Source organism: Onthophagus taurus, chromosome 1, assembly GCF_036711975.1.
Source record: "Onthophagus taurus isolate NC chromosome 1, IU_Otau_3.0, whole genome shotgun sequence".
Taxonomy (NCBI): domain Eukaryota; kingdom Metazoa; phylum Arthropoda; class Insecta; order Coleoptera; family Scarabaeidae; genus Onthophagus; species Onthophagus taurus.
The window spans coordinates 19655061-19669264 of record NC_091966.1 but is presented as its reverse complement, the minus strand read 5'-3'; the positions used below and the strand labels follow the sequence as shown (position 1 = coordinate 19669264).

The following is a 14204-nucleotide window of genomic DNA, read 5'->3' as shown; positions in this document are numbered from 1 at the left end:
CCATTTAAAAAAATGCTGCCCCCTTTGACCCCGAAAATGTATGCCACTGTAAAAAAAAATTAGACATAGGAAAAGACGACAAATTTATTATAGTCTTTGACACCTGCAAGGATTCTTTCAAAAAGAAACTAGTTTTGAAGATATTTCAGGTGTTCCAAACTTTTTATTCACCCTGTATATATATTAGAATAATACATTCTAAGGAATACATTCATTAGGAAAGGGAAAATTGTAAAAAAATTGTGAGAATACTTTATAACCGGGGTCTACTGTATTTATAGATATGTTATAAATGATTATCAATAATGTTAGTATTCATAACTAAACTGAATGTGTTGTGTAAAAATCGTATTGAAATCAGAGAAAATTTTTGTATTTTGTTTTAAACAGTTTAAACGTTGTCTATAAATCAGCCCATTACATCACGATGTTGTCAAAATAAATCTCGATCACAGTAAAAAAAAACCTACTACTTTCTGCTTTTATAAAACAGAAATTGATTTTTTAATTTCCAGTTTTCATTGATATAAATATGTCCATAGCAATTATTATTCCCTTTTTGCATTTCCGCAAACGATATGGTAAGACATATTTCAATGTATCATATCGTATAAATTCAGATGAAAAGCTTAACTTCCCGTACAAAATCTCCCATATTTCCTGAAAGACACTTCAAAGTTTGGTTAAACCAGATTTATCCAAATTCTGGTGACCTATATTCAGACGTATAATGTAAGAGGACCGCCTACGGAGTCACATGTTTATTGATTTTAATTGCTACTCCTTCGAGCTTCCCAACGAAAATAGATCATCGGAACTTCTCAAACATTTTCACAATTACGAGTCATTTAAATTATTAGATTACAATCAATTTGGGCGTAATTAATTTGCTGAAAGTGATGTAGAACGGCAGAAACTAATTCAATTTGTGAACGCGTATTCGAAAATTTTACGATCCACTTAGAATCTAACTCTGCAAATAGCGAATGGGTTGATTTGAAAGCACGTTTCAAACTATGCAAATTAAAATAAAAATAACAAATTAATTAAAATGGTTACTTTTTGTAATCATAAATCGTCCCCTCGCAATCACTTTATTTCACAAGACTGTTTTCAATTTAAGATTAAACATTAACTTTTAGTACCATATATTTTGTTTTAACGAACTTACAAAACAAATTTTCTAATGATTAATCAATTTCATAATAATTTAATTAAGTTGACAACACTCTGAGCGCGAAAATATAAATCATATTCGAAACGATGATGTATTACGTAAGTAGTCTTTAAAACTTTGATTGAATTTCGCGGAAGATGCATTAGGACGAGGTCAGATGTCTATACGTCAAAAAGTTTTCCTCATAAAGTAAAAATTTTCGGATTTCCGGCTACATTAAAAACTTTTCTTCGTATCTATTTGCATTTTGAATTTGAGAGTGGATTAATTTTGTAGTTGATTAATATTTAGATTTTGCCGATAGCACGGTTTAATTACGAAAGTTCAATATAAAAAAACTTTTATATTGGAAGATTTATAATTAATGAGAGCCTAGTTAAACCAGCTATAAACTAAATAATTCATTCATTCCCTTGTTACCATACGTAAAATGAAAGCATTTGCTCACAGCGATGAAATGCATTCGGACAAATGCTTTTACGCAAAATAGGAAACTCCATTTTGCAATTTAACACCATTTCCTGGAAATGCTACATAGCTCGTATTATACATCCATGCATCATGTAAACATTCCAATCATTCACTTTTCCCATACTTCATTCAATGCGGGTACATACCGCACAAATGATCCAACATAAATTTTGTGTTAATAACTACGGTGTACCAACTATCATCGTAAGTTAATTAGGTCTGCAAGTATATTTGTCTTGATTGGTTGTTGTGTTAACATTGAGAGCTCTACGTTTATCAGATAGTACAATTTGTAATATTGTAATAATGTACATTGACAAAGTTGTTAGGTCTTGATCAAAACGACATTTTGATTAACATTACAATAATCAAAATTACATCGTCAAACAATAAATATTTTATTTCAATATCAATTATTTATATATGGTAAGCTCCCCATAAATTTGGTGACACCGACGTGATATTATTCAAGACCAAGTTTCGAAAATCAATTGGTAATCCTTCCTCCCATATATTTGGGAAACCAAACTTATATGTAATGTAATAATTACAACATCATTCGTCATATATATGGTGAAAATTAGAGACACCTCTAGCACTAGAAGAAAAAATATATCTTCCAAAACATAAAGAAATGTAATAATGATTCACTAAGCACAACTTTTAAGTACTGTTCATCACAACGTTTTTGCGAATGTTTCCAGGTCATGTAAAGCAAACTATTTCCAGGTCTGTGTTCAATATTTCATATTAATATCGATAAGATGTATCTCCTTCTTGGTTACTATGTATGCATGTTTACTGAAGATATAAATGGTATGCTGACATCGGTCGAAATGGGACTTTTTGATGTTGACTTTTCCGTACAATAGGTTCAAACTGACTTATCATATTAAGATAAAATTTATAACACACAACTCATCTACTGCTTTAAACAGTATTCAGGGTTTTACCGTTTGATGAATTTGCTCATGCAGATTGATAAGACAAATGTCTTGCTATTATTGCTACAATTAAAAAGTTTCTAGAAGAAAAGAAAGTCATACAACAGAATTTTCAATATGTTGTTTTTGGTACCATCATGTTATACGCTAATGATATTCCTGAATCTGAACATGATACTATTGCAACGTTTACTGATGATAGCTATACATTATTAAAAAATATCATGGTAACAGAAAATAATAAACATCTACACGACAAATCAATACTTTGCACAACAATACATGGTGATTTAAATTGAAACAGAGTCAACATCTTTCCTTTAAAACAAACAATACTCAGATTCCTTATGCTTCATCGTAATTCTTGGGAATGATACTTAACAAAAGCCTAGGGAACTTGACCCAAATAAGAAACATTACGATAGAAAATCTCGATTTACAGAACAACGCGATGATGCAGTTATCATAACAGTTATCAAGAAACACGTGCTTCTCACATTTGACGGTAATTTTTAACATGTCACTTTATTAATTTTATGTTATAAGTTATAACTTAAAGATTTTCAATTCATTTTGGAAAACTTAGATCCTCAACTCAATTTTTCGTTGTATGTTTCAGTCGTGCCTGAAGATGAAATCTGTTAGATTTTGAAACATGTAGCACCGAAAATAAATAAAATAAGAAATTCATTTAATCGTTTTTTCATTTACTTTTTATTATCATAACGGAAACTGAGGATGACCTGCAAAGACAACTCTTTCAATTCTACCAGTCAGCCCGACAGTTCAATATGACAATTTCTATAAGTAAAACAAAAGTCATGTCATTTTCCAAGGAACCAGTAATGTTCAAACTAGTAAGTAGTCGGAATGCTTAAGAGACACAATTTGGTCAAACCTATACATGCGAATAGATAGGATAACAAAAATTTATAAAAACTGCATAAGGCCCGTTATGACCTACGGTATAGAAGCCCGCGAAGACACTAACAAAACAAAAACATGCTAAAGTGCTGAAATGAAAAATTTAAGAATATTGTAGGCAAAACGAGAAGAGCAAAATAACAAACACTAAGATCCGGGAACAGCACAGAATACAGAACGTTGTACGACGGGGCAGGCAGCGAAGAAAAGAATGGAACAGCCAGTGAAGGGAATAGGTGAGTTTAGACTGCCGTGTATACCTACGCAGGAAAAAAAATTTAAAATTTTCCACCAGAAAGACCACCCAACGATGGCAGGACAGTTCCACCTCAGGCTAAGACAAAAGGCCACAGTACAGAGAGCTGTGGTTAGAAGCTGCTCACAAGGTGGAGAGTACTCTCACCGCTTTTCTGGTGCTTAACGCTTGATGATCTCATTCGTGAGTTAAATAATAAACATCTTTTCACAGTCTATTACGCCGATGACGTGGCTATTCTGTTAAGAGGTAAATCTGACAATTTTCTTTGTTACAGAATGCAGCAGGGATTTAAACTTGTTGAACGATGGTGTGAACAACATACGCTCTATGTTAATCCTAAAAAGACTGAGATTGTTCTCTTCACTAAACAGAAGAAGCTGGGACACTTATCACCACCCAATTTCTGCAATAATCCATTAACCTTTGCTCCAGAGGTGAAATATTTTGGTGTTATCTCATACTATAAACGCCGTTTTCTTGAGATGTTCCACATCCTGAATGAGATTAATTCTGTAAATTTTCGCACTGATGTGCAAAATGTTAGCGACATTTATTGCAATTTGATCAAGTTACATGTTGCTCGTCCCCCACCTCTCGAAGATTCGTCTTTCGGTGAGGTTTGGTTTTGATCTTGGTTGGTATTCAAGTTTCCCGCCTTGTGGTTGGGAATTGTCTTTTTTCCGTTTTTGTTGGGTTGGTATGGCTCTCGGTTTTTAATTGTCACGAATGTCACCTGTTGTTCTTATTGTTGTGGTTTTGTTCTCGAATTTGATTGTTCCTGTGCCATCGTGCTGGATTTTTGGTTTTGCGGCGGTTTTTTGGGCCGTTTACCGTCTGGCCCCCTGTTTGACTTATGGGTTTTTGTATTTTTGCGACTTGCAACCTCTATCTGTAAGTTAGGTTAAGTTTTTTTATTGTATAATTTGTTTGATTTGTTTCTTTTATTTTAAATAAAATAGCGTTCCTCTGATGAAGAATTAAAATAAAAATTCGAAAGCTAAGGTACTAGGAGGTTAAAGGAGGTTTTTATTTACCCCACGGTTGATGATCCCAGTATTTGGCTCCGTACTTAAATTATATACAACCAGTAACTTACTTTACCTGTATATAATAACGTCACGATAAAGTGACAAAAAAGACATATCGGAATTAAGGGACACGATCATGCGGACAGGTTGGCGAGACGGGCGGCTAACAAGTCACCGTTTCTACAGCTAGCTTTTAATACAGTATCAAAGCTGATCAATTCCATCTCCCATCGAGCTTTTTGCGGTAAATGAGATGAGACACCAGTAGGTGCCTTTGCAAAGAAAACTCTGCTCTACCCTGTCCGGAACAAATCTACTCAGTTCCTAAGAAAATCAATAAGTGGGTGAGGCTCCTCACCCACTTCCTGACCGGACACTGCAGGTTACGTAAGCACATGTTCTACATGAAGCTGATGAATACATCCCTCTGTAGATGGTGTGAAATAGAAGGCGAGACGGTAAGTCATATTGTTTGTGACTGTCCCAACATCGCGTACTTAAGGGAATCCACTTTTGGCGTACCTTGGCCCCAATTTCAGATATATTAACGTTCATTAAAACATTGGGTTGGTTTTTTGACCTTTAAATGAATTGTTAATTGTGGGGATATACAAAAGGCCCGTTGGGGCCTAAGTGCTGTGAAGGAATTCACCCCAACGTGAAACTACGTACATACATACGTAGAATTCCACCTCTCAGGAGTTCTTTCGACAACGACCTCAGAATTTCCTGACCGGCAGGTCTAACAGATAGAAGATTTATTAAATTAGGCATATGCTCTTCAGATGGTAAAAAAACTGTGGTTATTGTAATGTTACACTCCTAGAATATTGAAAATGGTTTGTTATCAGAAGCTATAGCTAATTAGCAATAATGCCTTCCCTTTGAAACAATTTTTGGTGAAGCAGTATATAAACTATAATTAATAAGATTAGCATCGAGTATTAAATCTTTCTGGCTTGAACTAAGAGCGCCACTGCAATTATTACCGGTCCTTGACAAGAGAAGCCTGTGTACCATACCAAAAGTGTCGGATCTAGACTTATCAATTGATTAACAAAAACTCGGTTATCGTGACTTAACGTTTATACGGGGGACAAAGTGATCGGTGACGATTCAATTTATAACATATCAATATAATCATACCAGGCACTTCCTCAATATTTGTGGATTCGTTCAATGGCGAGTGTACCATTCGAGGCCACCCTTAAGAAAGTTTTGGGAAAAACAATAGTACACCGGAAGAGGATGTAAAATTAACGTTTCTGGGCAAGAAATTCGAATTGGCCAATACCTGAACAAGTGTTCAAGTAATCAACCAGTCAAACAAATAGGCCGGAGATGGTTTCAGTTGCCCAAAGTAAATGGAGGTGAGGTTGGAATGATTCACTCACCTAGATTATCTCGCTAAGCACATCAGTATAGAAGAGGTACAAGTTTGGGATGAGTCAGCAGATACATTTTCAGAACTGAGCGCCGTGTCTACTTCTGTTTTGCTATTCAGCCTGTTCTGATATTGATCTGAAGGATAGGCTGTTGAGTGTCGCAGAATTCTTCGTCCGTGGCACACATCTAATTAGTGTACATCCCAGACGATGAAAAGAGCACACCTTCCTCCAAGGATAAAAGTATTATTCCGCCTGGAGGTAATGAACAGGTGTTTGCTAGCGGTTAAGAGAACGGGTAATAACAGCAGGGTGGTAATAGAACCCAGTAAAAGAGTCCAATAGGTCTATAAGGGAGTTGTTCCCAGAGGGTCAGGAGGTCACTTGAAGAAGTGACCTCCTAACTTCCTCCACAGGAAGAAGTTATCACGATCGTGAAAAGCCTTAAGAGTGGCAAGACCCCTCGGCCAGACGGCATTACTCCGGAGATAACAAAGGATGTTGCCAGGATAGCGTCGAAGAAGTTGGCAGTATGTATAACGAACTATTGAAACGAGGCATCTTTCCTGTGCAGTGGAAGATAGGAAGTTTGGTTCTGATCGAGAAGCCAGGCAATACGGACCGGAAAAAATATAGGTCAATTTGTCTTCTGAATACCTTTGGTAAGGTCCTTGAGTCCATTATAAAGACTAGAATTAACGACGAATTGAACGAACTGGGGAAGGTCGACAGTCCACGCCGTCCACGCTATAGAGGAGGTCATTGTAAAGGCCCTAAATTGCGACAAATTCCGGAGGGAAAAGAAAAAGAAGTGCCTGTTGATGACAGTAGACGTCCGAAATGTTTTTGGCACGGCGCTTCGGTGTATGTGGTCAGAATTATACAGGCTTATTTAAGCGAACGTTACATTGAGTACGAGGGTCCAGTTCCAAAATAACGAGTGGAGTTCTACAGGGATCGGTCCTGGGACCGATAGTGTGGAATATATTCTTTGAGCGGCTGCTTCAGACCAAGACTGTGAGAGGGGACACAAGGTTTATCGCTTATGCAGACGATTTCGCCATTGTCGTCTCTGACTGGCACGAGAAGGATATTCAGACGAGGGCTCAGGTTGCTTTAAATCAGGTGGTACACTGCATGGCGGTCTTGAGATCGCCCCCGAAAAGACGGAGGCTATCATGTTGAGAAGCAGGAGAGGCTTTGGAGAGATAACCTTGACAGTCGGGAACGTGGTGATTAACACACAGGAATCGTTAAAATACCTAGGAGTTGTGTTAGCTAGAGATTTGCTAGAGAAAAAGCCGGGAAAACGGTTTAGGATCTGAACAGAGTGATGGGCTCTACCTTTGGACCGAGGGAAGCAAAAAGAAGGTTGATCGGAGCGACCATATATTCGCAGATCTTGTACGCGTGTAGAGCCTGGGGTGATGCTTGCCGGATCAAGTGAAATGTTTGTAGACTGACAAGAATACAGAGAGCCATACTAATTAGAATAATAAGCGCGTACAAAACGAGTTCGACTGAGACGCTACAGGTGGTGGGCAGTTCCTTGCCCATAGACTTAATGATAAAGACAAGATGGGTATGACAAGTCAGAGGTAGAAGAGAAGATATTTGAGGAGTGGGAGACAAGATGGAGAGCGGGCACAGAAAAAGGCGAGGTAGTCCAAGAGGTTGATCACCGACCTAAAGAACCAGAAGCTGGGGGATGTAAATTTCCATTTGAGTCAGATGGTGATAGGCCAATGATGCTTTAATGCCTACCTGTATAAATTTAAAAAGAGGGAAGATACTTGCGATTACTGCGATGAACGTGATGATGTTGAGCACACGTTTTATAAATGTATCAGATAGAGGGAAGACAGGGTCCGTGTGGAGGAGCGTATTGGGTCGGTGATTACGCCGGAAAATACAGTACATCACATGTTAGACAGCGAGTATAAGTGGAAACATATTGAGCAAATCGTGGGAGACGTATTGACAGCGACGTAGAATGAGGTGAGGCACAGGCAGAATGAAGTGACGGAGTAAGAAGAGAGGGGTGGTCCCATAGGCCTCCCCTCGTCCTCGGTATGCGATAGGGAAGTTAAAATGTAAAAGTCTTTCGTGTGTTTGTTTTGTTTTTGGACCGACTCCGGAGTGAATGGTGTCAGGGGTCCTGTTTTGTGGCGTCCCTGGCTGTTCCCGGTTTAAAGAGGAGGAAAGAAGAGAGGGGTGGCTCTGTAAAGCCCCCCTCGCTTTAATAATGTTTAGTTTGCAAAAGTTATTTGTGGTTTGCTTTATTGTGACTGTTTCCGGCTCGAGCGGCTGTTGGGGGATCCTTTTTCGTGATGTCCCCGGCTGTCCCGGTATGAGGAGGAAGGTGGAAGGGTGTTTGCTAAGAAGGGCGAAGGGTGGTTGGAAAAAAAAGGTGATTGCGAACGGTTGAGTGGACATTGATAAACTATACTAGGTCATGCATGATGATGCATGACCATTGGACATTTATGATAAATCTATTACACTCTTAGAAGAACTGGGCACTACTTCGGCTTTGACTACTATTCCGATTAACGAATAAGCAGGAAACGGAGAAGCCAACACCTGTTACAAAACAGAAGGAAGTTGCTGTATCAGTCTGAAACCTATTGAGAGGGCATAGAAGCAGTATGCCCCAAACTCATCTCCTGATCTGTCCAATGTCAGATATGCTTATAGCTTTATTAGAGCTGATTATGGTGTGAATACATTGTTGTAAACGTTGTAAATCTACTGAATCATATGAAACAACATAAAGTGGTTCTTATCACAGAGGATGGAAAATGAAGAGAATGGAACAGAACGAGGAAAATTTAGTTAAATAATCTTCCAAGAGAATGAAGCTCACTAATTGTAAGACCTTCGATTATCTGACCTACTATGCAGCTGTCGTTCTGTAATGTCGTTCACCCATAAAGTTCTTTAACTTTACTATTTCCATTTTTAAAGTTGCTGTTAAGAATTAAAAATTACATGTCTATATATATTTTTGTATTATTAATTCAGTTAATTTTGAGAGACAATTTATATCATGTAGTTGAAAATATTAAGAGGCCATGTCGGTTGCCTACATTCATCGATCCAGATTGAATATTTAACTGGAAGAGTATTTCTGTTGCATTAGCGTGTTACATACGATTAACATTGCTGTAATTGTTTCTCAAGGTGTGGGAATATATATTCAATACTTTCAATGCTTTATAGATCTTTGTTTGTTGCATCTTAAAATAACTCTACAATACACACAGATAGTACGTTTTGATATTTTTTCAATGACTTCTTTAGCAACAACAATTGAGTAAAATCATTATACTGTTATTTTGTAGAACTAGTTTAGTTGGCCCGTCATAGTGTAGTAATTTTACTAGCGTTATATTTTAGGATAAATATTGGTGATGAAGTTGCTTGATTTCACATTTCTCGACTGACCATGACTTATATGATTTCGTGATTCTCGTTTATAATCGTGTTTCGTCGGTGAGCATTGTGTATTTACAGTAAAATGTTCTAAAATCCAGGGTTGAAAAAAAACATGTAATTTTTAATTTTATACAAAACACATGTTTTTTTTTTGTTTTTAAATTTTATGTTTTAAACAAATAAAACTTAGAAAAAAACATTGTTTAAATCATATTTTTTCAAACATAATAACATAATATGAATTGAAAATGTTTGATCTATTTTTCTCTTAAATAATAGATACCTTATGAAGTCCGACTCTGTACTAAACTGTCGCGATCAGCTGTTACGAACTACGTCGCGCGCCGCCATGAGGCTGTGCCGGTGAATCCCCGAAATAAGAAAACCAATTGCAATGAGGAACTATTGGCCTAGAGGAACCACAGACTATTTATAAATTCGCATTGCAAGTTGGCTATTGCAATAACGTCTACTGTAAGTTATTTTGTGCCTGTGGTGTTTTTTTTTTAAATGTTGTCTACGGGAAAGAAGAAAGATGCCATTTGGTCATATTTTGATGTTGTTAAAGATAATAACAAAATATCAGTGACTACTAAATGTAAAAAATGTAAAGTAATTATGGCTGGACTAGTGCTGCGTATGAAGAAACATATTCAAAAATGTGTTCCATCTGAAAATTCTCAGCTACCAATGTCAACTATCTATGATTCTGAGTCAGATGAGGATTTAACGTTAGATGAGATATCCAAAACCCAAAAATATTCAAGGGATGCTTACCCAGATAATAATACAGGTAACTTTGAATTTAAAATTTTTATTTTTTCGGAATTACGGTGTTGTTTTTAATTCTCAAGGTTAGGTAGTAATTAAGATTTTGATTTTACAAAAATTACTGAATAAATCTTTTTTTGTCAGAGTCTGTCAGCGTCAGCACCAACAATCTCTGTTACTGATAGCATTTTATGTATAAATGACAGTGACGTTGAGATGACCCCAAAACCGTCTACTTCTAAAAGCAGCATTTCATTGTTTAAAGCTTTGTTATGAACCAGCCAATCAGAAAAGAATAAGTTGCATCTACAAATAGCCCGATATTTATATGCAATTAACACATCATTTCGTGCAGTTGAACATCGAAGTTAAAAAGATGATAAAAATGCATTACGTTCTGGATATAAGCCACCAAACAGGAATTCTGTTTCTACCGACTTGCTTGATAAGGTTCATAATTCAGTACAAAGAACAATTAAAGAAAATGTATGCAACAAGAAGGTTTGTTTAGCGCTTGGCGGCTGGAGTAACGTTCATGATGAACCTATAATAGGCGTATGTGTCACAGATATAGAAAGTGAACGAGTATATCTGATAGAGTCCATTGATACGAGTGGGAATAGTCACAGTTCTGAGTATTTATTACAGCTACTTAAAATTCAATTAAGAAATGTGGAGAATATAATTGTAAGGTAACTAGTATAATCACAGACAACGCTGCAAATGTGACCAAAATGAGAGGGGGTCTGTTTGAGGAATTAGACAGGAAAGATATAATAACTTATGGTTGTTCAGCCCATATATTGAACTTACGTGCCAGGAATAAAGAGTAATATCAAAAAAATTTGTAAATATTTCAGAAATGTACATTTTGCTAGCGCAAAATTCCGAGAAGCTGGTGATTCTACTCTTGTATTGCCTCAGGATGTTCGTTGGAATACCTTATAGGACTGCTTGGACAGTTACTTGAAAAACTGGTCAATATTATTCCACGTTTGCTCAAACAACAGAATAAGTATTGGTAAAGATATAATAAAGCTTGTAAACGACACCAATTTAAAGACAAATGCCAAAGACTATTTAAAAAAATTAAAGTATATCGAAGTTGCTTTGCACAAAGTCCAAAGAAACATTTGCACTATAGGAGAGGCTACCGAGATATGGCTAGAACTTTTGGAAGCATTCGAGAGTGAACAAGCAAATGGAGAATTTTTGGTAAGTGATACGAATAAAGTCAAGGAGCGCGAGCGTATGGAAATGACTTTGATCCCAGCTCATGTTTTGGCAAATTTGCTTGATCATCGCTTTAAAGGAAATATACTTAGTCAAGAGCAAATAGAAACTGGCATGGAATATGTAGATACCTATCATCCAGAAGCATTGTCAATTATTATTAATTACCAGGCAAAGTGTGTACCCTTTAAACCATATATGTTTTCTAAACATCTAATTGGGAATGTAAAACCATTGGCATAGTGGCGTTCTATGAAAAATATAAATACGACAGCATTGGAACTTGCTCAACAGCTTCATACAGCTATTGCATCGTCAGCCAACATAGAAAGACTCTTCTCATCATACGGTTTAGTCAATTCAAAACTACGTAATCGGCTAGGCAATGTCAAAGCTGCTAAGTTGGTTTCAACTTTTAAAGAGCTTAATTCCAACAGTGATGACGTGACTGATCAGATATCAGATTGATGACTTAGATGACTATGAGACTGAAAGAGTGTGAGAAATTTGGTAACGCTTGTATGCAAAAGTTTAAAGTTTTCCAATTTTTGTTGTGTTCCTATTATTAATAAATAAATAATATGTACGTATGTTAAAAAGTTTGTATAATGTATTTGAGAATTTTTCCTATTTTTATTCATTGTAGTATCATTAAAGAAAATGGAAAAAAAACATGTTTTAAACTGTTTTAAACCTAAGCACATGTTTAAAACATTTGATTAAAACAAAATGTTTAAAACGAAACAACTCTGCTAAAATCTATTTAAATTCAATCTTATCTCGGGGTTGTAATACCAGCGCACATATTCCATGGATATTAAAGGCACTCACATTCTTTAGTCGCATAGTTTACAGAGGGACGATGATAAACTGGTTACAAATATAATCGACAATGATATATAACACCCATAATTTTTAATTAGAACATTTACAAGACACCAAATTGATATATCTCTTTCTGTTTTCGTTCGATAAACAATCGTTTTATTGACGATATAATAATCTATATATATGCAACTCTTGATTATATTGTTCCACTTAATGGGACTTAAGACAGCAATAAAATAAATATTTAAATAGCTGTTCTTAATGAAACATTTTGTGTCTTGTAATTCTTTTTAAAAAGCATGAAATAAAAGATTCGGAACGTCTCGTCGAAAATAAATTGGGTTATTTTAATATTTCAGAGTTGCATGCAATATCTGGTCTCCCAAATTTAATTTGTAATATTGCAAAGAAGCAGAAGACAATGTAATTTTTTCTACCTCTCTTAGCTCATAACTGGTCTTATATAAATTTGACAACATAAAATTTCAAACTGTGGCCTCAACTCATCATCCGAAATAATTTATGTGTCTATCAATAAATGTAGTGTTAAAAAAGTAGTCATAAATCTAATCCAACTATTGCCATCGTTTAGTTACAAAGAAAAACATAAATATCAAAATCAATAATTTTGTAAATTAAAATTTCTAATAAACCTAAAACTATAAATTATAGTTTCGGGATATATATTATTAATGAAAGGTGTTAATTAAACAGTATTGGATTATATTTCACACACACTCTATATTCTATTTATTTATAATCATTGTTAATCCAAATCTAATTGTGGATTTTAGCTGCAGTTCAGTAACTAAATCCATTGTCAAAATAATTAGAAAATAAACGAATATCATCATTTGTTAAGCATATTACTATAAAACAGCTTTATCATATGAATGTGGCAATGTATCTAGGTAATGAAAAGAGTCTATTTCTCAAATTACTTATTACTTTATTCACGTACCGCATTGATGCCATTTGCAATGTTGATACAAACATTAACCATTCTCTTCTAAACACTTCAAAGTACCAACACCCTAAACACGTTAACATTAAACCCAAAACCGATGAATATAAAACTCGGTTAATTAGATAGACGATTCGATTTTGTAATTCACGCACATTTCCCCGTGAATACTAATGAACGAGGCAATATATCGTGTGTTCGGTCCCATTATTACAGCGTACGGATTTCAAAGAGACATCGACGGTTGTTTTTTCTTTTTTTTTTCACATTGTCATTACCCGTTTGATCGACCCAGCAGGTGTTGAAAACCGAACTAATAACTGACCGAAAGTTAAGGATCATCAAACAGTAAAGCTATATAACTGGTGGGAGGAGACGGTTTCCGCTCTAGTATTCATGATGCGTGTTTAAACAGTTTGATCGGCGCTCTTTGTCTCGTTTACGGTTTCTCTATGGCATTTTTCGTTTCCTTCCGTTCGCGTCGTCGTAAATATTTCCCGATAAATAAAATTGCTGAGGGGGAGGTATGCAAACAAAACTGTTCGAAGGAATTGAATTTGTTCAACTGCTACCTGGCGTCGTCCTGGGTGCAAAAGCTACTTCAAGTGCTAAATCTAAAAATATGGATAGTATCGATTTATCGGGGAGCTGCTTAATTTTCATGCAATCTTTTCTTTTGCATTATAAATTGTGGCTAAATTTAAATTTCTTTTTTCTTAAAAATTAATAAATATTAATTGTATTAATAAAAATAATTCTAAACTATGTAGTAAAAACGACAT

General features: G+C 35.6%; 1 protein-coding gene across 2 annotated transcripts in view; it reads right to left on the bottom strand.

The window, feature by feature from the left end:
• Nucleotides 1-14204, bottom strand: part of LOC111420405 (Cyclic nucleotide-gated ion channel subunit A) — a 220483-nt gene that overhangs the window by 83812 nt on the left and 122467 nt on the right. The window contains exon 1 of one of the 2 annotated variants that reach the window (XM_071198182.1): nucleotides 13420-13743. The exons of the other annotated variant lie outside the window; for it this stretch is intronic. Coding sequence (XP_071054283.1) covers nucleotides 13420-13461 — 42 coding nt within the window. The 5' untranslated portion in view covers nucleotides 13462-13743. Of the gene's footprint in view, nucleotides 1-13419; nucleotides 13744-14204 lie in introns of those variants that run through there. 2 annotated transcript variants of the gene reach the window in all.